Source organism: Cavia porcellus, unplaced genomic scaffold (genome assembly GCF_034190915.1).
Source record: "Cavia porcellus strain 051 isolate PalLab524CR breed Dunkin Hartley unplaced genomic scaffold, mCavPor4.1 scaffold_6, whole genome shotgun sequence".
NCBI lineage: Eukaryota > Metazoa > Chordata > Mammalia > Rodentia > Caviidae > Cavia > Cavia porcellus.
The window spans coordinates 65,201,803-65,226,517 of NW_026947489.1; the positions used below are offsets into that span (position 1 = coordinate 65,201,803).

The 24,715-nt window shown below is 36.5% G+C and overlaps 1 protein-coding gene across 11 annotated transcripts in view; it reads right to left on the reverse strand.

Annotated features, from left to right (window-relative positions):
• The window catches only part of Bcas3 (BCAS3 microtubule associated cell migration factor), a 526,404-nt gene that overhangs the window by 461,827 nt on the left and 39,862 nt on the right, over positions 1 to 24,715 (reverse strand). For all 11 annotated transcript variants that reach the window (XM_013152079.3, XM_063250886.1, XM_013152076.3 and 8 more), the window contains exon 6: positions 18,247 to 18,328. In XM_013152079.3, the coding sequence (XP_013007533.1) occupies positions 18,247 to 18,328 (82 nt within the window). The remainder of the gene's footprint in view (positions 1 to 18,246; positions 18,329 to 24,715) is intronic.

Here is a 24,715-nt window from a genome sequence, read left to right on the forward strand (position 1 = left end):
AGACATAAAGCAATATCTTCAGGACCTCATAGACGAGTTCAAAAGTGAAGTATTTAACCAAGTAAAGCAAGATATAAATGGAATAATTAAAGAAATGCTAAGCACCTCCCAAGAAAAAACAGATGGTGGAATGGAAGAACAGAAAAAAAGGGGAGAATTGTTTGAAGGAGAAAATAGAGAAAACATAGAATACGTGAAGCAGGTTCAAAGAGATTTACCAGGAAACTAAAAACTCTATTGAAAGCTGGCATAAAAGCTTGAAAGAAACTAAGGATAGATTATCAGAACTGGAGGACAGATTTGTAATGTGGGAGCATGAAATGAAAAACTTCTTAAAAATAACAAGGAAACAAACAGCAATAATACAAAGACTAGAAGATGATAAGAAGATCTATAACTTAAGAATTAAAAATGTAAAAGAAGTAGGGACACAAACAAATGGACTACAAAAGCTATTCACAGAAATAATCCAAGAGAATTTCCCTAATTTAGCAAAAGGTAAAGATACTCAGATGTATGAGGCATACAGGACCCCAGCCACCTACAACCCAAACAGAGCTACACCCAGGCATATAATAATCAAAATTCCAGAAATCCAATACAAGAACAGAATATTAAAAGCCGTCAGAGACCAGAAACAGATCAATTATAAGGGAACACCCATCAGAATTATAGCAGACTTCTCAGCACAAACCATCAAATCATGAAGAGTGTGGAGGGAAATAATTCAAGCCTTGAAAGATAATAACCTCCAGCCAAGATTGATATATCCTGCACAACTGTCCCTAGAAATTGATGGAAAAACAAGGTGCTTCCAGGATAAAGAGGAACTACGGGAATTTTCAACCACCAATTCAACTCTACAGAGAATACTGTAGGACATTCTAGAAACAGTGGCAGAGAGACCACAATGAATGGGGCAGAAAGCAAAATGAAGAAGATAAACTGACAACTAACAACAGAAAAAGAGCTCAACAGAAATGAGGCAGAGAAATGAGGTTGGATGGTAGGAACAGCTATTTTGGAGAAAACAAGACATCATAATAGCTAGTGCTGATTTAATATCATCTTGTTTTGAAGTCCCATCAAGCTTTTGTTCTTCTGTCTCCATCGGTCTTAACATGTTGTGTCTTATTGGATTTTATTATATGTGATAATATAAACAAAAACTTTTATAGACAAGGAGATTATACAGAAACCATTGTTCATTTTCTGTCAGTTGATTCTACATACCCTGTAATATTGTGATTCTCCTGAATGGTTTTACATTGTCTTGATATGTTTGATGCTACAGTATACGAAGTTATACTCAAAGATTTCCAGGAAAGCGACACTGTGGTAACCACTTTTATGTCAGGATATTTTGTGGTGAAACACTATTTTGCTTACGTGGTTATGTTTTGACCTGCGCTGTTTTGTTGTTATGCCCTCATTTATCTCAATCTTTTTTTTATTTTTTACTTTTTTATTTTTATCTTAAGGGAAAAATAAATAAAAAATAGCAGGATATATTATAGTAACCCACTTTGATTTCCTATTAACTTGATTTGAAACCCTGTATTGCTCTCACCATCTTGTTTTGACTGCTTTTCCTCTATTCTGTCTTGCTTGATACTACCAAGTTCGAGTATAGGCAACAACTGTGAAGACAATAAATAAGATTCATTATGACGCCCATTCTGGTTGACTATTATCTTCTTTTGAAGTCCTGTAATGTCTCCAATGTTTTGGTTTTATTGATTTTGTTCTTTACTGTTTTGTTCAATTTTATTATAACTGATGATATAGGCAATTCTTTTTAAGATCATTGTTGATCACCTTGTATTCTGTTTTTACATTATGTATTATGTCCATCCTTTTAATTTGACTGACTCTGTTTTGTTATGTCACATTTTGTTTTATTCTCTTCAAAAAAAGTAGTAAGAACTGTGGGAGTAATAACACCCAAAATGTGTAATTGTCATTGTACAAAAGAAAGGAAAAGAAAGTGCTCTAAAGGATATAACTGCATGTATATTTAAGTGTATAAGATAGATAACCTTATTACTGAGTTTTGTTCGATCATTGAACAGAACTGTTTGCAGTCTCACTGTTTGAATGTCCACTTTATATTCTTTAATTTTGTAACCTGAACAACTATTTCTAAGATGACAATATGTAATCTATTAACTAGTGATTTCCTACTGTTTATTTTTTCTGAAATTCTGTATAACTTGTACCTTTTTTCTGTTTTTTCTTTTTCTCCTTAAATAGAATTTTAAAAAAGAATCTTGTAGATTTATGTCTTTTATCGAATAATTTGAAGATAATGATACACAGTATAACTATCACTATTCTGTTTTAAAAAGAATATTACTCAGCAATAAAAAGGAAAAGTATATTGATGGATGTAACAACATCAAAATTGGAGAAAAGCCAGTTAAAGAGATAAGGGTGAATGAAAAACAATATTACAGAGCTTCCTGGAGTAGTTGATATGCTACCTTCAGGAGATAGAAGGAGATAGATATAAATTACAAAGGTACATGCATTTGTCAAAACTCAAACTGTATGGCAGGCATGGTAGCACATGCCTGTGACCCCAGCACTTGGGAGGCAGAGTCAAGAATATCATTGTGAGTTTGGGGCCAGCCTGGGTTACATAGTGAGCTCAAGGCCAGTCTGAACTCCACAGAGAGACCCTGTCTCAAAAAAACAAAATCATTGTCATACATAAACCTGTATATTCACATACTATAAATTAAGGTTGCACTAAAAATTTTAAACTGGTAAGAAATATGTGGGAGGGTGAGGTAAGAGGATCACAAGTTCAACTCCTACTTATTTTCAGACTGTTTCAAGGGCTGGGATTTAGTTCAACCACCAGTGCTGGGAAAACAAAAATATGCTCAGTGGTAAAAGATTTATTGTATATGACAGTAAACAGTAATAAAACAAAAAGGTTTTTTTTTCCCCAGTCTTGCAGAATAAACCCAAAGCCTTGGCCCTGAGCTACATCACCACCTTTTTCCTTTTTTTTTTTTTTTTTTTTCTTATTTTTAATATGAAAGGTAACAAAAAGTAATCTAGGTGGGAGATATACAAGTTGGGTTTTTTATGGGGTTTTGTTGTTTTGTTTTATTTTGTTTTTTAAACCTATTCTTTCTATCTTTATGGAGTTTTGACGATTTGAAAAATTAAAAGTTAGCAAGCCAGGCATAGTGGCTTATCCTCAGGTACTAAAAAACCGAGGCAGACAGATTACAAATTCAAGGCAAGACTGGGCAAAGGGCTGGGATGTAGCTTCATACTCCTCAGGTTCAATCTCTAGCAACAACAGAAAAAGGAGAAGGGGAGGAGAGGAAAAGCAGAAAAGAAAATAAGGAAAAATAAACTGGGCTGGGGGCATAGCTCAGTGGTAGAGTATTTGTCTAACACATGCAAGGCCCAGGGCTTGACTCCCAGCATCAAAAGCAAATTAAAATTTTACATTAGAAGGTCTATTTTCTACACCAACAAACCTCTACGTGTAAAAGTTATCTAAAAGCCAGGCATGGCGGTGCGTACTGGTAATCCAAGCACTCCAGGAAGCTGAGGCAGGTGGGTAGCAAGTTCAAGTGTAGCCTGGACAACTTGGTAAGATCACATCTCAAAAAAGGTGTTGCCAGCATAGCTCAGTGAAGAGGCCTTGGACTCACTCCCCAGTATAAAAGAAAAAGTTACCTAAAGTACCGACATGACAAAATTTCAAACATTTGAATTGCTACTGTTTTTGTTGGAATTTTTATTTTATTTGTTCATTTATTTATTTGGGAGTGCTTGGGACTGAACCCAGGGCCTCGCACATGCTTAACGCACGTTGTACCATTGAGCTGCGCTCCCCATCACACAGACGTTTTTCTGAAAATAGTGAAACATATGCCATGCACCATAACCATAACCATATCAGAGCCTTGTCTAGTCTCTCATTTTGCAAGGCAGAATCATTAACAAGAGTATTTTTCAAACAGAACCATGCCATTCTAGTAATGTCAGGGTCAGAATCAAGGTGCTCAGAGAACGGAGCGAGGAGGCTACAGCTGGCTCCTGCTGTCCTGCCCACTGCAACAAACTGAGAGCTTCGAGAAACAGCCCAGGCACCAAGGGAGAGCTGGAAGGGCACCAGCAGCAGACTCTGTACTTCACAGAGGAGAGAACTAAACATGAGTAAAGAGACTAAGAGGTTTAAGAACAACATGTCATCCTTTGCAGGCTTTGTGCAAAAGGGCTGACAGGAGCCTGAGGCATACCAGAAAAATCCAGCCAGGTTCTCAGACCATTTTAAAACATGTACAAGATCATACCCGCTAATAAGAAACAAAAATCTGAAGACATGGCAAAGGAAAACTAGGACTGCCCCCCCCCAAAAAAAACATGCCTATGCCTCTAAGCAGAAAAAAAAAAGCATTTCAGGAATCCCAACGTCCCTAAAAGGATCCCTTAGACTTTTTCTTGTTCTATTCTGTGCATGGCCCCATAATCAACGGAGAACACCTACAACTATGCATCGCTGATGGCACTAGGCACTAACAATCTGGGGGACACAGAAGAATGCTGCTGAGGACAAGCAGACTCAGGAGGTGGATGCTGCTAGCAGAGGGAAAACACAGAAAGGACGGCTGGAACTGAGCCGAAGGAAAGCCTGACTGGGGGAGGGGGCCACCAAGGTTGGAAAAAAGCCAGAGAAACAAGGAAGACGATCACAAATAAGAGGGCTCTATCAAATGTTCTTCAGAGAGTCTGGGCCTGGTGGTACTCTCAGTAGTCACTAACTTACCTGGTGCAGTGTGAGGATATAAACTGGCACACAGTGGATCCTTACTGTGCACAGCTCAGAGTATATTTGGAGGAGTGATTTCATCTTTCATTGTCTCTGATTAGCAGTTTTTTAAACAAAAAAAAGACTGCACTAGGAATACTAAAATTACATTTTAAAGTATATTACAAAAAATTTTCTTTAATATCTGCCTAAAAACTTACCAAAAAATATAAATTTCATAATAGTAATATATATATATAACCCATGCCTTTATCTTCCCACACAACTGTATATGCTACTTAGAATACGTACCAAACACATGTGCATAAACCACTCAACTCTAGCCAAAAGAAAAGCACTGACTGGCCTTTTTTAATTATATCCTCTTATAAAGAAATGTTAAAAGCATTTATGCAACCCACTTATGAACTACACATATTACTAAATTTTGGGAATCTGTCTAGGTCCTTTAAAGATTTACAGAATGTAGGGAAATAAATCTTGCTAGTAAGCAGCAATTTCCCAAGCATAAGAACATCTAACAATAAATATGAACGTATCAGTGTTGGCTGGGCATAGTGGTGCACATCTATAACCCCAGAACTCAGGAGGCTGAGGCAGGATGATCACTATAAGTTCACTGCCAGCCTAAGCTACATAGTGAATTCAAGGCCAGCTTTAATCTCATAGCAAGAACCTGTCTCAAAAAACAACAAAAAAGAAAGTGTCAATGTAAATGTGTTTACCATTTTATGATAAATTACTCCTGGGGAACCAATCTTGTTCCCACTTACATTTCAAAACAAAGCTTAATTATGGAAAGCAATTTTACTAAAGCTTGTGGGGCCAGGGATATAGATTAATGACACAGCATCTGCCCGCCAAGTGCAAGATCCTGAGTTTGATTCTTGGTACCCAAAAAAACCAAAACGTTCTGCTCCACCACACAAAGAAACAAGCATAGGAATGAATTCTGTAAAACAACACTCATTCTAACAGCTTTCTATCAAATTAACTAGAAGCATAATCTGTTCAGTGGAGTGAAATGAATGTGAGGAGCAAAGGAAGAGATATACGGGAAAAATTAGAAACTCAATGTAAGAAACGTAGAAGCACTGGGTCGTGACCTCACTGAGCTCTAAAACGGCACCAAAGGCACAACTGATAAAAGAAAAAATGATACACTGAACTTCAGGAAGACAGAGGATGAAAGAACAAGACATAGAAAATTTTTCTTTTTTCTGTGTGTGTGTGTGTGTGTGTGTGTGTGTGTGTGTGTGGATACATACACGCATATGTGTGCACAGTTCTGGGGTTGAAACCAGCCTTTGAATATGCTAAGCACACATTCTACCACTGAGCTTTATCCCTCAGCCCCCAGAATGGAAATATTTGAAATAATATATTCAAGAAATTATTTGTATTTACGTTTTTAAAAACTGAGCTCAGTAATTGCTGACAAACAAATGAAATCTCACCAAAGATATGAACATAATATGAAAGCCACGACATAAATATGTAATCTTCAGAAACTGAAGTAACTAGAACTACTTCAAGTGAAAGGGAAGGAGAAACATTCCAAAAGGGATTGCGGATACTGGGGGGTTTCCCAGGGGACAGTGCCTTGCAAGGGGACACAATCAAAAGACTTCAGGATTTAGAACAGAGGGTAGAGAGGGTGGGAAAAAGGTTTAAAAACGACCGCCCTGTGGAGAGCAGATAAGGGTGAGAGATGGCTTTTGTGGGGTTTGGGCTCCTCGTGATGATTTCCGTAAGCGAGGATAAAGACCTGAGAAAGCTGGTGGCCGGGGTCTGGCAATGCTTTCCTGAGCAGGAGGAAGAGTGGGAGGAGGAAAGTGGTGCTGAGAGAGACGCCCGCCCGCTGGGAGTAATGGAGCGGCTTCCTCCCTTCTGGCAGACTGGGGGGCGGGCTCCCTTCTTGACACTTACTGAACTTATCAGTTTCGTGAGTGAAAATTTCAAGATAATATTAATGATGATGTAGTAGTTTACTTCATTGGTCCTCATGACACTTATATAAGGTAGGTTAAGAAAGACATTATTTAGATCTGAGAAAGTAACATACTGTAAAGTATGTTAATGACTAATCTGAAATCGTACTACAGAGTATTCTCAAAACTGACGAAAACATCAAGAGCAGACATTAACTCCATTTATGCAGTCATTCTGCTCACAGAAAACATGCACACAGAGAGACAAAGAGAGAGACAGAGAATTTTTACAACTAAAAACTAGCCTGAGGACTTAGTTCACTGGTAGAGCACTTGCCTAGGAACCCCTAAGTTCTACTCGCAAAACCACAAAATTAAACAAATAAATAATACATACATGAGGCATACAAGAGTTACTGCTATCAAATTTATAATACTAGGGTCTGACATTTAACTTCTCCAAAGATATATTAAATTTTTTAAGCTATATAACAAATAAAACCCAATTTCAAATTTATTTAACTTACTAAAACTTACAGAGCTTTCACTGTGTACTTAACCAGCTGCTGTCCTAACCAATCTCAAGACAAATAATCCAAAAACATGAATAAATCAAAAATTTCAACATCTGCATCCAGTCATAATGGTGTAACAAGGAGCAGATTTGCCTTCCTGCCAGAAAAATTTATGAAACAGATAAAAGGTCTGAAAAAGTAGTTTTCAGACGCACAACAGCAGACAACCCACGATAGTGACTGCTGAACCCAGGAAAGCAAGTGGCTATCCACTCACTTAAGTTCTTCAATGATTACTTTTACCCAACGACAGACATGAATAGTGCTTACAAATGTTACATAACCCAAAATCTTACATATTTATTATCCAACCCTTTCAGAAAATATCTGGTGTCCGATGCTCTGTAAGAACAACTATTCAAGGCATATCTAACAAAGAGGAAAACAAGGGGCTGGGGATATGGCTCAGTAGCACAGCGCCTCCCCGGCAAATGCAAAATCCTGAGTTTGATTCCCAGTACCACCAAAAAAAAAAAAAGAAGAAGAAGAAATGAAAAGAAAGGTGCTAAAAGAATCAAATTATTGCCCAGAAATTTAACTGTACCAAGATAAAGTCTAAATGTTTTTCTTTTTTTCTTTTTTTTTAAGTACTGGGATTGAATCTAGCACCTTTACATTAAATTACATACCCAGCCCTTTTATACTTTTTATTTTGAGGAAAGGTTTCCTTAAGTCACTAAATTACCCAAATTAGGCCCTAACTTGTGATTCTCTTGCCTCATCCTATCAGACTTCTGCAATTATAGATATGGACCACCACGCCTGGCTTTAAAAATATTCAAAAGAGGGCTGGAGATTTAGCTCAGCGGCATAAGCGCCTGCCTTGCAAGCAGGTAGTCGTGAGTTCGATCCCTGGTACTGATAAAAAAAAAAAAGACAAAAAAAATATTCAAAAGAAGGCCAGTATAAGCAGCATAAGCATCTGCCTGGCAAGTGCAAAATCATGAGTTTGATTCCCAGTACCCCACCACCACCACAAAAACAAAAGAAAACAAATTAAAAGCACAGAGCATCATAACACACACAATGACTGGCATTAAAATAACACATGCAAGGTACTCCTCCAAAATCCAAGGTATACAAAGCAGGAAAATAGGACTCATAATAAAGATAAAAATCAATCAAAGGAATTAAAATAGCAACAACAACAAAAAAAATAGATAGCAACATGAAAATTATGATGATGAACAAGTCCTCTCATTCACAAAAGTAACAGAAAGTTTGTTCATGTTACAGATGCATGAAAGACAGCCTTATTTCTCTATATATACAAGTAATAAATGAAGAAGGCATTGAGATGAAAAATAACCTAGTACAGTGGGGCATGCACGTGGGATAGTTACTGGAGAGGCTGAGGCATGAGGATCGCAAATTCAAGACCAGTGTAGGCCACTCAGCAAGACCTTGTTTCAAAATTTAAAAAAGGGGTGGTGGGTAGAGATGCAGTTTAGTGCTACAGAGTTTGCCTAGCATGTGTAACCATATACAAACACACACACAGACACCCCAGATAGATTAAAACCATTAGACACGTCAAGAAAATATCAGAAAATGTGAAATAGTAGCAATACAAATTAATAAAAGCACTAAGAGGAAAAAAGACTATAAATGAACAGACCATCCAGTGAACTATAAAACATCCAGAGAGCTAAACTATATACAGAAGAAGGACATTTCAAATTGGCTCTGTAAAAGACACAATAAAAAGCATAAGAAGACAAGCTACACATTAAAAAAAAAAAAAGACATTAGTTGAAAACTGTTATAAGACTCCGATTCAAAATACACAGAAAACTCTGTTGCTGCTGTTTGGATTGGTGCTGGAGACTGAACTGGGGGTTTTGTGCATGTTAAGCATATGCTCTACCCTGAGCCATATCCTCAGCCCAAAAACAACTGTAAAACTCAATGATAAGAAAACCACCCAGTTTTAAAACAGGCATAAAAAAACACCAACAGTCACCTCCCCAAATAATAATTATCAAGTAAACATATGAAAATGACTCTCAGAAACCACCATAAGGAGGGATGACCAAGTCCTAGGCCCTTAATCTGTTGCTCATTAAAAATGTGATTTATATTTTGTTCTGAAGCAGCTGAGGGAACTGAAAAGCCATTTTTGTTAAACAACAGTGATTCTCCATTTTATAAAACTTTAATTCAAATACATTTCGGCTCTGCAGAGGCATGTTAGTCATTTAGAGAGGGTCTATCTAAAAGGTGGCAAAACAAACTCAATTAGCCCTGAATTTATGTAACCTGTCTCAATCCGATTCATGACTAAGGCCACCAAGATGAGAGATTTACAGGGATTTTCAGCTATGCCTAGAAGTCTCCACTGCCCTAAACTGGTCACTCTGGATTCCAGAAAAGCGTCACAAGACTGAGACTGCCCGAAGCAGAAAACAATAGCACATGAAGACCAAGTGCCCCTGCACCAAAAGGACCTCATTCAGAGCCACTTTCCAAAGCTGAACTGACTTAATGATCAAACTGCCTCTCATCCACCCCAACAAAAGTATATAAGCTGGCCTGGTTCTTTTTTGAACAGGCCCATCTGAACCAAAGTGTGCCCCCTCCAGCTACTCAAGCTGGTGTGGTTTTCATTTCCTCTTACTTTCTAACTCTGCCTAATAAATCTGCCTCAGCCTCATACTGACTCAGTCAAAAATGCTTTTCTCATGACGTGAGTCAAGAACCTACTCAGTGAGTGAGCTGAGGTTCCCATCTCCTTTTCTGGGGACCGCCTCAGATCCCACCCAGTAATAAAAAATGTTCCGTATCATATGTTATGACACTGCAAATTAGAAAAGTGGGATACCACTACACAGCTACTAGAAGAGCCATATACCAGAACACAGATCCCACCAAATGCCTGGAGAAGATGTACAGCAACACAATTGCATTTAGAAATTAGTAAGAGGAATGTACCAGGAAAATCTCCCAAAAAAACTGATAATAAAATAATGTCCTCCTACGTAAGTCATGGCTCAATACAATAATCACAAGGAAACCAAAGAAATGTGTGGAACTGAGTGAAAATAAAAACACAAACTATAAAAGAAAATAAAAGCCTCAGACCCTCATCAAAATTAAAAACTTTTGCTCTTCAAAACTCTCTTAAAGGTGGCCATAAGAAGGTCCAAATATTCGTAAAAATTTTACATATGTCTGACAAAGAACATGCCTCTAGAATTTACACTTTACTGGTCAGCTTTTAACTATGGGAAGAAATGCCTCACATATACAACTTAAAGGAAAAAATACTTATTTTTGGCTCAAGGCTTCAGAGGTTTCAGTCCATGGTCAGCTAGCTCCAAGACAGAATCAACATGGCAGATAAACGTGGCACAGAAAAGGTGCCTACCTCATGGCAAACAAGAAGCATAGAATGGGGGAATGGGGTAGCAACCAGACATATTCCCCAGTCACATCCTCATGACTATCCAGACAGCAGAAACATACTTCACACATTGCCTAGGCAGCCCTTAAGGCAATCAAGTTGACAATCAAGATTAAGCATCACCTCTTCAAAACTCTCACAATTCAAACAGGAAGGAAGCTATGCAATTCTCCACCCTGCCATGCACCAGCAGTGGTCCTGCCAGTTGGGGAGAACCAGGAAGGTAGGTAGGTCTGCAGCCCCCCACGCACCAGTCAAGGGCTGAGAGAGAACTCACCACCATGAGAACCGGCTGATTCAGAGGAACACAGGCTGAGATGATAACAACTGAAGTAAAGGAACAACCTATGGCTTGTATTGTTTGACTTTGCAAACCTAAAACAGGTAGCAACCATTCAGATGAAAACAACATGCAATATAGTAACTATTGTGGATTTCCTACTGTCTTGTCATTGTTTTGTTTTGTTTCATTTTATTGTTGTATTATTCCCTTTAAAATAAAAAAAGTTAAAAACTCTTAATTCAATAAACCAAAACATTGTATTAAACATGAGTAAAAGATTTCAAAAGACTCTTCTACATATAGAAATGGAAAACAAGTATACAAAAAGATGATAAACATCATTACTCACTAGAGAAACTGAACATTGCTTGTGCACATACAAAATGCTGGGGTGATACTCAAATGCAATCTACCAGTATCTCATAAAGTTGAACACACACAAGATTTGGCAATCCTACTTCTAATTACTGATCCAAGAGAAATAAATACATCTAGTATTTGAAGCAGTTTAAACAGAAAATAATCCAACTGATTACTCCTTGATAAAAGGAATTATATTATCCCAAATAATTTCTGACTACTAAGAAATTTTTTTAAAAAATGAATTCAAAAAAAATGAATTCAAAGCTGTTATATATATAATTAAAAAGCTAAACATAGATACTCTCAAAAGCATGATGAGAAGTTTTTTAACTCTAGGCATGCTATAGCCAGGATGAGGGCACAAATCTGTAATTCCAGAACTCTGGGAGGCTGAGGCAGGAGAATCCCAAGTTTGAACCCAGATTCTGCAACACAGCAATTTAGCAAAACCCTATCTCAAGATAAAAATAATATTTAAAAAGCCGGAAGTATACCTCAGTGTGAAGACACTCAGTTCTATTCCCTGTATGGCCAAAAAAATGGTATATATACATTTATTTTTAATTCTAGAAAGAAATAATAATCTTTCTGTTTCTGCAGATTTGTATATTCTAAATATTTCAAGTAAAGGGAATAAATACTATGTGGTAGAATAAATACTATGTGGTGTTTTATGTCTGGCTTCTTCCCCTTAACACATCATTTTAAGGGTTCACATTGTACCATGTATCAGAATTTTGCTTCTGTTTATGGTCAAATAATATTTCATTGTATGGATATACTATAGTTTATCACTGTTAGATACCTGAGTTATTTCTTTTTTACTGTTGTATATAAGGCTTCTATAAAAATTCTCATATAGGAGAGTTTTTGTATGTTTTTGAATGAACATACGTTTTCATTTCTCTTCATTTCAAACCTAGAAACAGAATGTTTAACATTTTAGAGAGCATCCAAGATTGTATTCAAGGGACTACACTAATTTTACATTTCCACGGACATGTATAAGGTTTCCAACTTTTCCTCACCCTCCCAACATTTGTTTTATTTCTCTTGACTATTGTAACCATCTTGGTAGATAGAGTTGACAAGCAGATTTTTGTTCAGTACACTGGAAAGGCTCTGATTTTTTTTTTGTTCCTTTGACTGGAGTGCCTGGGATAAACCCAGGGCCTCGAACATGCCACATACAATGCTATACTACTGAGCTGTGCCTCGAGCACAGGCTTTATATTTTAATCATATCAATGGTTACACAATTGTATTCATCTGTCAACTCATCAAATAGTATATTTAAAATTCAAGAATTACGGGCAGGTATTTGGCTCTGCTGCCTAAGTGCCTGCTTAGTAAATGGAAGTCATGTTTGTCCCTGGAACCAAAAAAAAAATCAAGAATTGTGGCTGAGCATGGTTATACACAACTGTAATCCCAGTACTCTGATAAGGTTCAAGAAGTGTGAGTGAGGGTGTGAGTATGAGTGTGGATAGCCTGGACAACTCAGCAAATTCTTATTGAGACCGTGGCTCAAAATAAAAAACAAAAGGCTGGGAATGCAGTCAGAGAAAAGGCCCTGGGTTCAATACCCCGTGTTGTGAAAGAACAGGAAGGTAGGATGGAAGGGAGGAAGGGAAGAAAGCAGGAAGGAAGGGAAAGAGAGAAAGAGAAGACAGAACTTTATGCAAATTATTTCTCAATAAAGCTGATTTTTAAAAATTGCTTATTTTAAATTATGTGTTACTTTACAAATTTGCATTTGCACTTTCACATCTAAGAATCTGTTATAAATAAATGTAGACTTCCAAGACACAAACTTTTCCATTCGCTAAGACACTTGTATTCCTCTCCACAGTTCTACAGTAAAAGTATTTAAGCTACAATGATAATAATCAGCATCTGCATTACAAGTCTGTTTATTTGGGTCAGAATCATTAAGTTCACATGCATTTAGTTGCTTCATGTTACACCTTTTTTTGTAAGTCTGATTTGAGATATCTTATGTACTTTCATTAGTTTAACCAAATCACACAAAGGGGAATCCAACAAAGTTGATTTAATTACAAACAAACAAAATTTAGATGGACTACTACCTTTATTTCAACAACTTAAATTTTAAATGTCATAGTACAGAAAATGGTTTTTCTATATATTGGTCCTGAGTTAATTATCACTGTCCTTTAAACAACCAAGATCTCCACATAGAATACCACATAGAATACAATTAAGACACTGAGATAACTAAAAGTCCAAAATGAAAAAAAAAATTTTTTTAAACTAATTTTTACATAGTCTAATACACAAGTGTGTATAAGAAATACAGCTTAGAAATACCTGAGTTTGGCAAAAGTGTTCCCTGTAGTTACGGAAAAATCCTATTCATGGGGTACTTCAAGACCAAGGAGAAGTGAGATTTACAGAACAAACTTTAGCTCCAACACTTAGCAACTGTGTGTCAGTCACATAATCTCTTTGATTCTCAAGTCTCCTCACTTGTAAGCAGAATAATGGTACCTGACTTCCACAAGTGTGATGACAATGTATATTATATAATCAACTGAGAATGTCATCTGAAAAGTATCGAACATTACAGTTCACATAAGTTATGCATTTCCTTCCTCTTATTTCTGTCCAATATACTTCCTTTTGGTAGCCCACATAGGAAAAGTCTCTAATTATGGGGTTCAGACACATAATTTCCGAAAGTCTATGTCATGACAGCACCAAAAACTGAAAAACCAATGCCTCCAAAGCAAACACTAGAAATACATCCTCTGATCAATAACAACAAATTTCAGGATAAACAGAACATATATGTCCAAGTCACAATTTATCTAAATTACTATACTTGGTAAAATATAAAAATCTAATCACTAGCAAAAAGGCTTCAATGATACAGACTAAGTATTATGAAAGAAATACACCATACATGATGGAAACTGAGAGGAATTAGAGCAGAAAACATTAAAGAAGCCCTAAATGTTATAGTGTAGCTATTTAAAAGGTCAATAAGCCTGTTTTCTCTTCTTTGTGATACACTGGTGAAGACAGTAAACAAATGTCAGTTGGCCTACTTTCTTTTCAAAGTTTGCTGCTGTTTGGGCTGAACAGACTTGTGTGTGTGTGTGTGCGCGCGCGCACACGTTCGTCTGTTTTTGTGTTTTATAGGGTTCAAAAAATTACAGCAAATACTTCTAGAGAACTTTGTCATAAATCCTAACTTCACAGAAAGTCAAGTATTTCTCTGAATGTGGTTAAAAAAAAAAACCACACATTTAAGTTGTCTGAAGAATGAAACACATACTTGTATCTTTAAGAATGCTGGACATCAACATATAAAAAGTGTAGCGTAAGAATCCCCCCCATTCACAAATCCAGGCGTGTTGCGGCACTCCTGTAATCCCAGCACTCCAGAGGCTCAGGCAGGAGGCTGCTTGCAAGTTCAAGACCAGCCTGGGCTGCAAAGTGAGCCCAAGGCCAGCCTGAACTGCATAGCGAGACTCTGTCTCAAAAAGACAAAAAAAAGAATTTTTACCCTAAAAAAAGCAAATAATGAATAAACTAAAACTCTGAATTTGTTTTGTCATGTTTGTTTCAAGTAAAGTAACTAGGCCCATATCAAAAAAAAGAAAAGAAATTAGTCATTCATATTTTAAAAAAAAGAAAGGACCAGCAACACTACTTTTTCTGTCTGCACAGGCAGACTGTACCAAACGACAAGCAGCAGAAAACAGTTGCCACTGGCATCCCACAGCTGGAAGAAAGGGAAATCGAAAGGGTTGTTTTTTTTTTTAACTTTTTAATATTTTTTCCTGTACCTCTGTTTGCCTCCCGCCGTATTTTTTTTCCTTAACATTTTAACATGTTAAATTGTGAATTCTCTGTATAGCACAGCTGAAAATAATAGCAACTTTCAAGCAGTAAGTAACATTGACACAATCAAGAGAAAATAAACCAAGTTGTTGCTCAGTATTTTAAGATGAGTTCCAGAAATCTGGGCCATAAATACTTCACAAATCACATCTTCGAGACTCCTTCCATGGTCAGAATGAAAGCAACTTACTCCCATGAATCTGTATGTACTTTCCATTGAACCAGGCAGCAATTCTGCTAAATTCACTTATTATTGCTAACAGTTTATAGACTCTGTTATGTTTTCTAAACTCGTCATCATATGACCAATGACTAAAGATAATTTTTCAATATTCTAATATTTATATATTTTATTTCTTTTTCTTGCCTTATTTAAATGTCCAGGATCTGCACTAAACACAGGTGACAGAAGCCATCCTGAATTCATTAGAAAACATTACATGCATCACCACTGACTATGATGTTGTCCACATATTGTTTTAATGGATAATCTCTATCATATTCAGTAAACTTCTCCCTATCTGGTTCACTAAAACTTTTTTCTAAGTGGCTATAAAACTTTATCAAAGATGTTTTCTACTTAAATTGAGATGGTCATATAAACTTTCTTCATTCTAATATGATAAATTACACTGACTTTCAAATGTTAACCATCCTTACTTCTATGGAATAGATTTCACTCAAAATAATGAGTAATTCATTTTATATGCATTGATTTCTAACTGCTCACATTTATATGTAAGTTGTACTAATAAATAAAAGAGGAGGAGGGGAGAGAGTGTAAAGGGGGGCAAAGGTGTTAGATATGAGAAACTGAGGATAAAAAAATTGATAGGCAAAAAGAATTATTTAACAGAAGAGGAACACGGAGACAATCTCCCAAAGGGAACAATAAGTTGTTTTGTTTTTGTTTTTAATTAACTAGTAAAAGTGTAACACTCAAGTAACAGGAGTTACAGAAAGATAAAGAAAACCTAGGGGAAAACTTCATAAATAACATCAACTGAAAACACTTTCTCACAACCATTTAATTTGCATTTCCACTTTGAAGGGGCCGGGGACAACACATAAATCAAGACACAACGCTGCAAAATTTCAGAACATGAAGAACAAAGGCGACATTCTGTGAGTTCCCAGAAAGCATAACAAGCTACATACAAGGAAAAAGATGTCAGAATGGCTTCAGACTCTCCCACATAATGCCTTCCAAACTGTGAATGAAAATCATTAAAAACAAGCAGTTGTTAGTGCAGGCCAAATTATCAATCAAGAGTTAAGGGAGAATGCCATCCTCAGACAGGCAAGATCTCCCACAGGCTTTTTCAGAACTTCTTCCACCAAAAAGAAGAAATAAAGCACAGTGGGAGAAAGAGCAGTGGGATATTACTGTTCTCTATTATAAATTTTATGGGATCAGTTTTATTTACTACATTTAATAAAAATAAATCTAAAAAATTTACCAAACATGATAAAAGCTACATACAATTAATGTTTAAATCATAACAACATATGCCCATGTAAAATGAAACTTTAAACAATTTTATGTAAGTATATTATATGTAGGAGTCTTTTAATAAATAGCAAAGTAAATTAAAGATACTTTTATATAAAATTACACTAGCAATATTAACTTTTCATACTTTGATACTTTCATGGAACATTTTTGCCACAAGTAAAAGAAAGGCTGAGCATTAATAAAAAGGTAAAAATCTGCCTCTATGAACTACATACCAAAAAAAGCACAGTCCTTGATGCCTGTCCTCCAAAAATAAAGCTCATTACTATGAAAATTTTATCAGAAGGTCTAGAACCTTTTTGTCAAAATTTTTCACCGAATTCCAAATATGACTGAAATCAGGTGATAGAGAAAGAGCTCAAACAAAGGGCCGTACCTGGGAGGGTGGAGGGGAAGGCAGAGCAAGAGGGTGCCTGTGAGGGACATGCCAGCTACGGAGCTGATCTGTGTGTGTCAAACAGCTGAACAGAGAGACAGGAGACACACTAGACTGCAGGACACTGCTGCCCTGTTACCCCTACCCTTCCCTTTCATTTAAACTGATTTAATCACTAAATTAATCCTAAAATTGCTTATGCACAATCACATAGTCCTAAGTTTTAGTAAATATCGTTCTCACCAATTTAGAGAATTAACTGCTGTAAATCTTAGATGATTTTCCACATTAGGATAATCTTCTGAAATATAACAGAATTAAAATATTTTAATATCTTTTCTGAAAGATTTTAAAGTACTCAAATGTGATTAATATGATTATCATATTTTTGGTGCATATGCAAAGAATATTTCTGAGTAAACACATGCAAATTAGTGAGAAAACACAACCTTTCCAAAGTTCAAAGTACAGCGTTATTTAGACATCAAATGGCAGATTTAACATAAACATACGTTTGGACTTTTCTATACAAACATAAAGCACATATACTATTTAAACACAACATTAAGAAGTATTTGCTATTAAAGCAGATTTGTAAGGTTAACAGCCCAAAATTCACTTCTGCCATTGCTGAAGACACAGACAGCAGTCACCTGCAAACCAAGATAACAGTGAAAAGCAAGCTCTCTGAGTGAGCAAGTATCACTGAAACGAAGGGCAAAGCATGTATGTGAACAGAGTCTTGGGAATACCCACAGAAGAAAGCAAGCCAGAAGCATAACAAAGGCAGCACAGGCAGCAAAGAAGGGATCTTGGAAGAACGATGCCATGAAAACCAAGAGAGAAGAGGGCTTCGAGAAAGAGCTAGCAAAAGCAGAGGCTAAACTGAGATCAAAGAGGATGGAGATAAATCAAAACCACAGCAGAAAGTGAATAGCCATATTGAATTGGTTAAGATTACCTATTTCCATCTCAACTGACAGAATAGAGTTCATCTTGGGGGGAGGAGAGTGGGGAATAGACACTTGGAGGAAAACAGACTTTAGTTTCCTTCTTACTGTCTGTAGTCCAAGACAACAAAAGAAACTCTGAATGATCTGGTTTTTTTTCTTCAGGGCTTTCTTTACTCACCAAACTGTGGAGTAGGTAAGATTCTAGCTGCTCGAATTGGGCCATGTCGAACAGAGAAGAGCTCCTGTGCTTCCCCACTAATCTGCATACAACAAGACAGAAAAAAATTCATTAAAGTAGAATGTAGGTCACAACATTATTAGAGGAACACGAGATCACCTAAATTTCACCATAATTTACCTTAAAAATGCATGCAGACACACAAGCACCCACATTCACTTTAGCTTATCATACATATCAAGTATATTCATAGCTTAAATTATCAAGTATTTATAGAAAAATATAAGCCCATATTCTATTTGAACTGGAAAAATGCATATTGCCCACAGAAGTCTACTAATTCTCATTTTAAAAAACATAGAAATCTGTACAATTCCTGCATGACTGCTTTCAACTTTAGAGTAAAGCAACTAGGATACTACTCTGGAAATCACAACCTAACTACTATAGCAACTTTCATCAGTTCCTAAAACCGGTTATGTTTCTAGAATGATGTTTTGGCTTTAAGTAAACCATTTAACTCAATAAGCCTATAATCTTTTTCAATTATAACATAAGGAAAACCTGGTAAAACAATCTCTAAGATACCTTTAATTTCAATATTCTGTGAATAAAAAGTTCTATGTAAGGAAATTCAAAGGTCATCTTTTAGTGCACACAAAGATCAAATGCTGTATGAATGTTCTTTTTCAGTGATATCAGATTTCTCAGATATAAAGAGTATATTACTTTGTTAATCCAAATGGTAAAAGGGGTACGGCTAATATATATTGTGTGAAAACACTGCTTTTCAACTAATGACTGGTATTTTGAGCAGATTATATTAAAGAACACTCTTACAGGCATATTGTAAGTAGTCATTTGGTGCTCAATACATTGTCATAATTATCTAGCATTTTATAGAGTATATAATATCACACAAAATAACATTATCAAACTAGTTCCAAATACCCAAGGACTTGTAATAAATATAATAAACATAAAAGTTCAATACAAGAAACAAACTTTGGTATTTTAATAGGCCTGTCCAAAAAGTGGCTTAAAACACCAAAAATAAAACATTATTAAAAGTCTATAAATCTTCCAATATTAAACTATACATCTGCAGAGGTACCTTTTAAAGTAACTACTTTTTAAGATTTTTCAGCTTTTCTTCTATCTCAATTTAAAAGCTTCAAAAGGTAAAATTTTTTCTCTCCTATAAATGTTCATTTTGCCTATGATAATTATTACAAATTACTGCCTGGACCAGCAAATCCAAGTACAGCACATGGGATGCAGAGCATGTGTGGCCTGCAAAGATCAAGCATGCAGCAACAGCACCACCTATCACCAGTGAAGCCTGCGAGAGCTGCAAGCTCAGTGTAAACAACTAGGTGAGCTTACCTACTCTAAAACTCCCAGTGACCTTTCATTTTCAAACTTAAGCTCACTGCCAACGGATACTGCAGCCCTTAAGTTTACCTTTTATTACAACAAAATAGAATCTGAAAACAAGACCTTATTAAGTGGTTATTTTCCACTTCGTGTATTACCTGAAATTTACACTGTCGCTGATTTTTAAGCATATACATGGTGTAGTCCACTGATGTGTTTCTGGCTAGTCCCACATTTCCCATTCTTGAAAATTTGTCAATACACAAAAAAGTGGCATGATGACTAAAAGTCATTTGTATTCTAATAATTAATTGTTTGCTGAGGAAGAAACAAGTAATAATCTTAATTGCACACACACTATTTCTATTAATACGAAAATAAAAACTAAGTTACAAAACATTGTAGAGTTTATGTTAAACTGTAATTCCAGGTAATGAAAAACACTTCTCACTTATGCAACAAATTAGAGTATTCTAACATAAAATCTACTGTTCTATACTATTATTTCCATGTGTCAGGGGTTGAGTATTTAATTTTGAGTTCTATCAAATAAAGTCAATGCTAAAAAAAAAAGGTTAATTATGTTTAACAGAGCCTCTGTACTCAAATATACTAAACAGTAACTTTTAAAAACCAAATCTGCCTTGGCACCCTCACAATATGACAGAAGTTTATCATCACTGTATTTAATACACAAGAGCTTAGCTTGACAGAAAATCATTTTGAAATTTTAAACATGATATAGGAAAAAAAAAGTGTTCAGAACAAACCTAAATGCCCCATTCTAGCCTTTTATTAGAAATCCTTCTTTATAGATAAAGTGGAAAAAATCTGATGCAGTGAAAGGAAAAAAAATTGGAATTGTTTATAAAATTTATCTACACACTCACTGCCCACTTTTTTTTTCTGGTACTGGGGTTCAAACTCACAACCTTGCGCTTGCCAGGTAGGTAGGCACTTATGCCACTGAGCTAAATCTCCAGCCTCTACTGTCCACTTTTTTAATTCCTCAAAGTTAAGTTCCTTGAACTTTTATGACCTAAGAAAGAGAAGCAGGAAGAAAGCATTGTGTCCTATTTACAGATATCTGTGAACAAAGTCATGGCTGTATACCATACTGAAATTAGAAGTGTGATCCTAAACCTTCCTACATGAGTTATAAACACCAACCTTCCCAGGAAAAGCAACTTTTCAAATAGTATGTGAACATTTTACATTAGCACACAACTTCAAAACAGAAACATAAAGACAGGATTAGTTTGTTTTTGTTTTTGTTTTTGTTTTTGGTGCCGAGGATAAAACTCAAAACCTTGCATTTGCCAAGCAGGCACTTATACCGCTGAGCTAAACCCCCAGCCCAGGATTACATTTGAGAAAAGACACACACAACATTCTGCGAGGCTGAAGCAAGAGGATCACAAGTTTGAGTTCAGCCTAAGCAACTCAGAGACACAGTGAGACCCTGTCTAAAAGTAAAAAATAAGGCTGTAACTCAGTGTAAGGGCCCTGAGTTCACTACCTAGTACAAAAAAAAAGAAAAGAAGGAGGAGAAGGCAGAAAGACACACACAGGTTGCGTTAGCTAGCTTTCTAAAGTATCTCCAACAATCTCATCCAGTATCTTCACTGGGAATACTGCTTTCACAGAAAAGGCTGTCAAACGTGACTTTTAAGTTTCTTAAAAACAGTTCAGATTTTATAAGTCCTGAAAATTACACAGAGCCATAAGTTCACTTTTAAATCCACAATAACAATAAATAGGAGAATAGAACTTCAAGGAAGACATGTACTAAGCAGTGCTCCAATTTCCTGGCAACTGCAGTAACTCGGGGAGAGGAGTAAACAGGGGCTCCAAGAGCTCCTGGTGGTGTCTGCCTTTGTTCTTGCTGGCATTTTAATTTCTGATGACAGACTTTTGTTGTTTGGGGCATAAACCGGACGTACCAGCTTGGAGGCACAATAAGGAGAACAAAGAATGATTTGTTCACACTGTAGGAAAAATATCTTTTCCAACCATAGAAAATAGCTTTCGCATGGTGAAAATATGCAAATTACATACCAAACCAAAAAAGTGGTGGAGAAACACAAGTTTAGAATCTCACAACTTAATCTAAGGCGAAAGGAAATTACAGCAGCCCAGACAATAATACACACAGAGAAAAGGCTATAAAAATTCTGGGAGAGCTAAGTGCTTACCTCTAGAGACTTCTAAAAGAAAATGAAGAAACAAACTTGTTTCTGAAGTCTTAACGTCTGACCAACAGCAAAATGGAAAATTCAATCAAATACCAAGGATAAAGAATAATGCTTTACAATGCCATGAAATTAGGACAACAGTACACATTCATAACACCATCTTCCCCCTAAAGACAGTAAGACTGGGGATATAGTTAAGCAGCACAGTGCCTGCGTTGCAAGTGCAAGAAGCTGAGTTCAATGCCCAGTATCAAAAAAAAGACACTGGTAAAATGGAGGACTGTAACTGGCAAACCTTACTGAAAGACAGTAAGCATCCCAAGATGCAGAGATAGCGGTTGAGAGTGTGGCTCAATAGTAAGTAAAACATTTGCCTAGCATGTGTAAGGCCCTAAATTCAATCCTCAGCACCACAAAAAAAAAAAAAAGCACAAGTTATTAGTTGTAAGTTTAGTTCTGGGAATCTTTAGTAGTAAGGCACCTGTTTTACCAGCATACACATAACATAAAAAAAAAAAAAACTCAGAAAGTCCTTCCTGAAAGGATTTTGCCCCAGTTGGGACACTGTAGCTGGTAAAGAGCTTGGAGGCGGGATCAAGCGGCTCTATCTTCCCCACCCATAGGAATTTACCTGTGGTGGGAAATGAATTCCAATGGGCTACCTGTGCATCACTAATGCCCCTTAGGCACCACCCCAAACCTAAGCTATATGTATGCCCCCACTCCACGTGTCTGACCAAGAGAATCCCAGCTCCCAGAGACAATGCCAGACCCTGGAAGGTCAGGGGGTCCCTCCCCACATTCTTAAAATAAAGGTCATTTATATTTCAGACTTCTTATATTTTCAGCCGCGCCAAAATCTTATCACTTCCCAGTTTAAAAAAAAAAAAAAATGAAAAAAATCCCTATTTAAAAGTAGCACCAAAGCACTGACTTCTGATACTTTACATAAGTTTTACTTCTAGAAGCCAAACATGGTGGCTTCAATATGGTGGCTGAGCCAAGACAATCGCAAGTTCAAGCCCACTCTGGGCAACTTGGTGATTTGCAAGACCTTTTCTGAAAATAAAAAAGAGCTGGGTATGTAGCTCTGTGGGGCGGCCCTGGGTTAAATCACCAGCACCACCAAAAATAAGCACCTTTACCTGAAATATGATCATACAGTACAAACTGTGACAGTAGTTTCTTGTGAATGGTACTATGCCAATAAAATTAATTTATGTTGTTGTATGGGACCATAGAGGGTTTTTTTAAACTTCATTCTACTATTGTTGAGTCTCTGAGTTATTTCTAGGTTTTAGTTAAGATATCAAGAAAAACTGTGAGAGGAAGTTGATAGAATTTTCGGTATGGCTAAAAAGATAAGAAATGTGAAATAACAGTGGCCTCTATTTTAAGAATGTGGAGACAGACTCCATGACCTCCGGATCTGGCATTCTCTCTGCCCGACACATGGTGTGGGGCATACATATAGCTTAGGGCTGGGGTGGTGCCTAAGGGGCATTACTGATGCACAGGTAGCCCACTGGAATTCATTTCGCGCCACAGATAAATTGCCTAGTAGCAGGAAGATGACCTCAAGATAGAGCCCCTTGGTTCCACCTCCCAGCCTCCCACCTCTGCAGCTTCCCATTCAGGGCAAAACCCTTTCAGAAGTCAGCCTGCCTTTCCTGTGAGCCAGCTGGTGCATGGGCTGGGAGACAAGTGGAGCTGCACCACCAGCACCATGCAAGCAACCGGCTGATTCAGAGGAACACATGCTGGGATGACAGCAACTGAAGTACAAAAACAACTTAATGCTTGGATTGATTAATTGACTTTGCAGGCCTGGGGTTGGCAGTCTGAGCATCTGTTTAAAGAATAACAATATGCAATACAGCAACTACGGAAGATTTCCTTCTGTCTTGTTTTTGAAATTCTACATTGTTTTCACTGTTTTGTTCTGTTCCATTTAATTGTTTTGTTTTATCCCTTTCAAAATAAAAAATAAAAATAAAAATTCCCCCCAAAAATCGTGAAATATTTTGAAATGGGAAAAAGATTACTGTGTTCGCTTTAATGGATTAATAAGAGTTCTCTAGAGGGTCCCTGGAAGTTATCTGATTCCGGAGGGATCTGCATTTTTCTTTGACTGAGATACTTCACAACGCTCTGAGCTATAGAAAACTGACAGTGGTACAATTCATTCTTGAACATGAATGCAAAGAGTTTTTTCCTGGTAGAAATACAACTGAATTTCATTCCATAGAAAAGATGACCCCAATCTTGAAGACCAAAAAAGCCTTCATCATCTTGTAATGATTTGATTAGTTCTATAATGTTCAGTATATATTCAATGTGTGTGAAGATGGGGACAACTATTTGGAAGAAAACTAGAGAAAATTAGATAAACAGTGAAGATCTCCAGTGGACTTGCTTTGAAATCTGTGTTTCTTTACATTGTTTCCTTATAAACTGTTTTGTTATGTTTAATTTTACCCTCTTTAAGGTAAAAAAACAAGTGTGTAGGACTGATAACCATATTACTAAGTTCTTGTTGGATCATTGAGCAAAACTGTTTGCGGTGTCATTATTTGAATATCACTTTGTATGCTTTAATTTTGTAACTTGAGCAACTATTTCTAAGATGACAGTATGTAACTTATTGACTGGTGATTTCTTACTGTTTATTTCTCTGAAATTCTGTATTGTTTCTATCCTTTTTTTCCTTCCTTCTCTTTAAATAAAAAATTTTTTAAAAAAAAGAAAGAAAGAAAGAAAAGATGACCCCAAGCCAGGAACAGTGGCACATGCCTCTAGTTCCAGCTCCTCAAGAGGCTGAGGCAAAAGGATGCATGTTAAAAGTAAGCCTGGGCAACTCAGCAAGATTCTATATCAAAAATTAAGAGGTCTGGGGA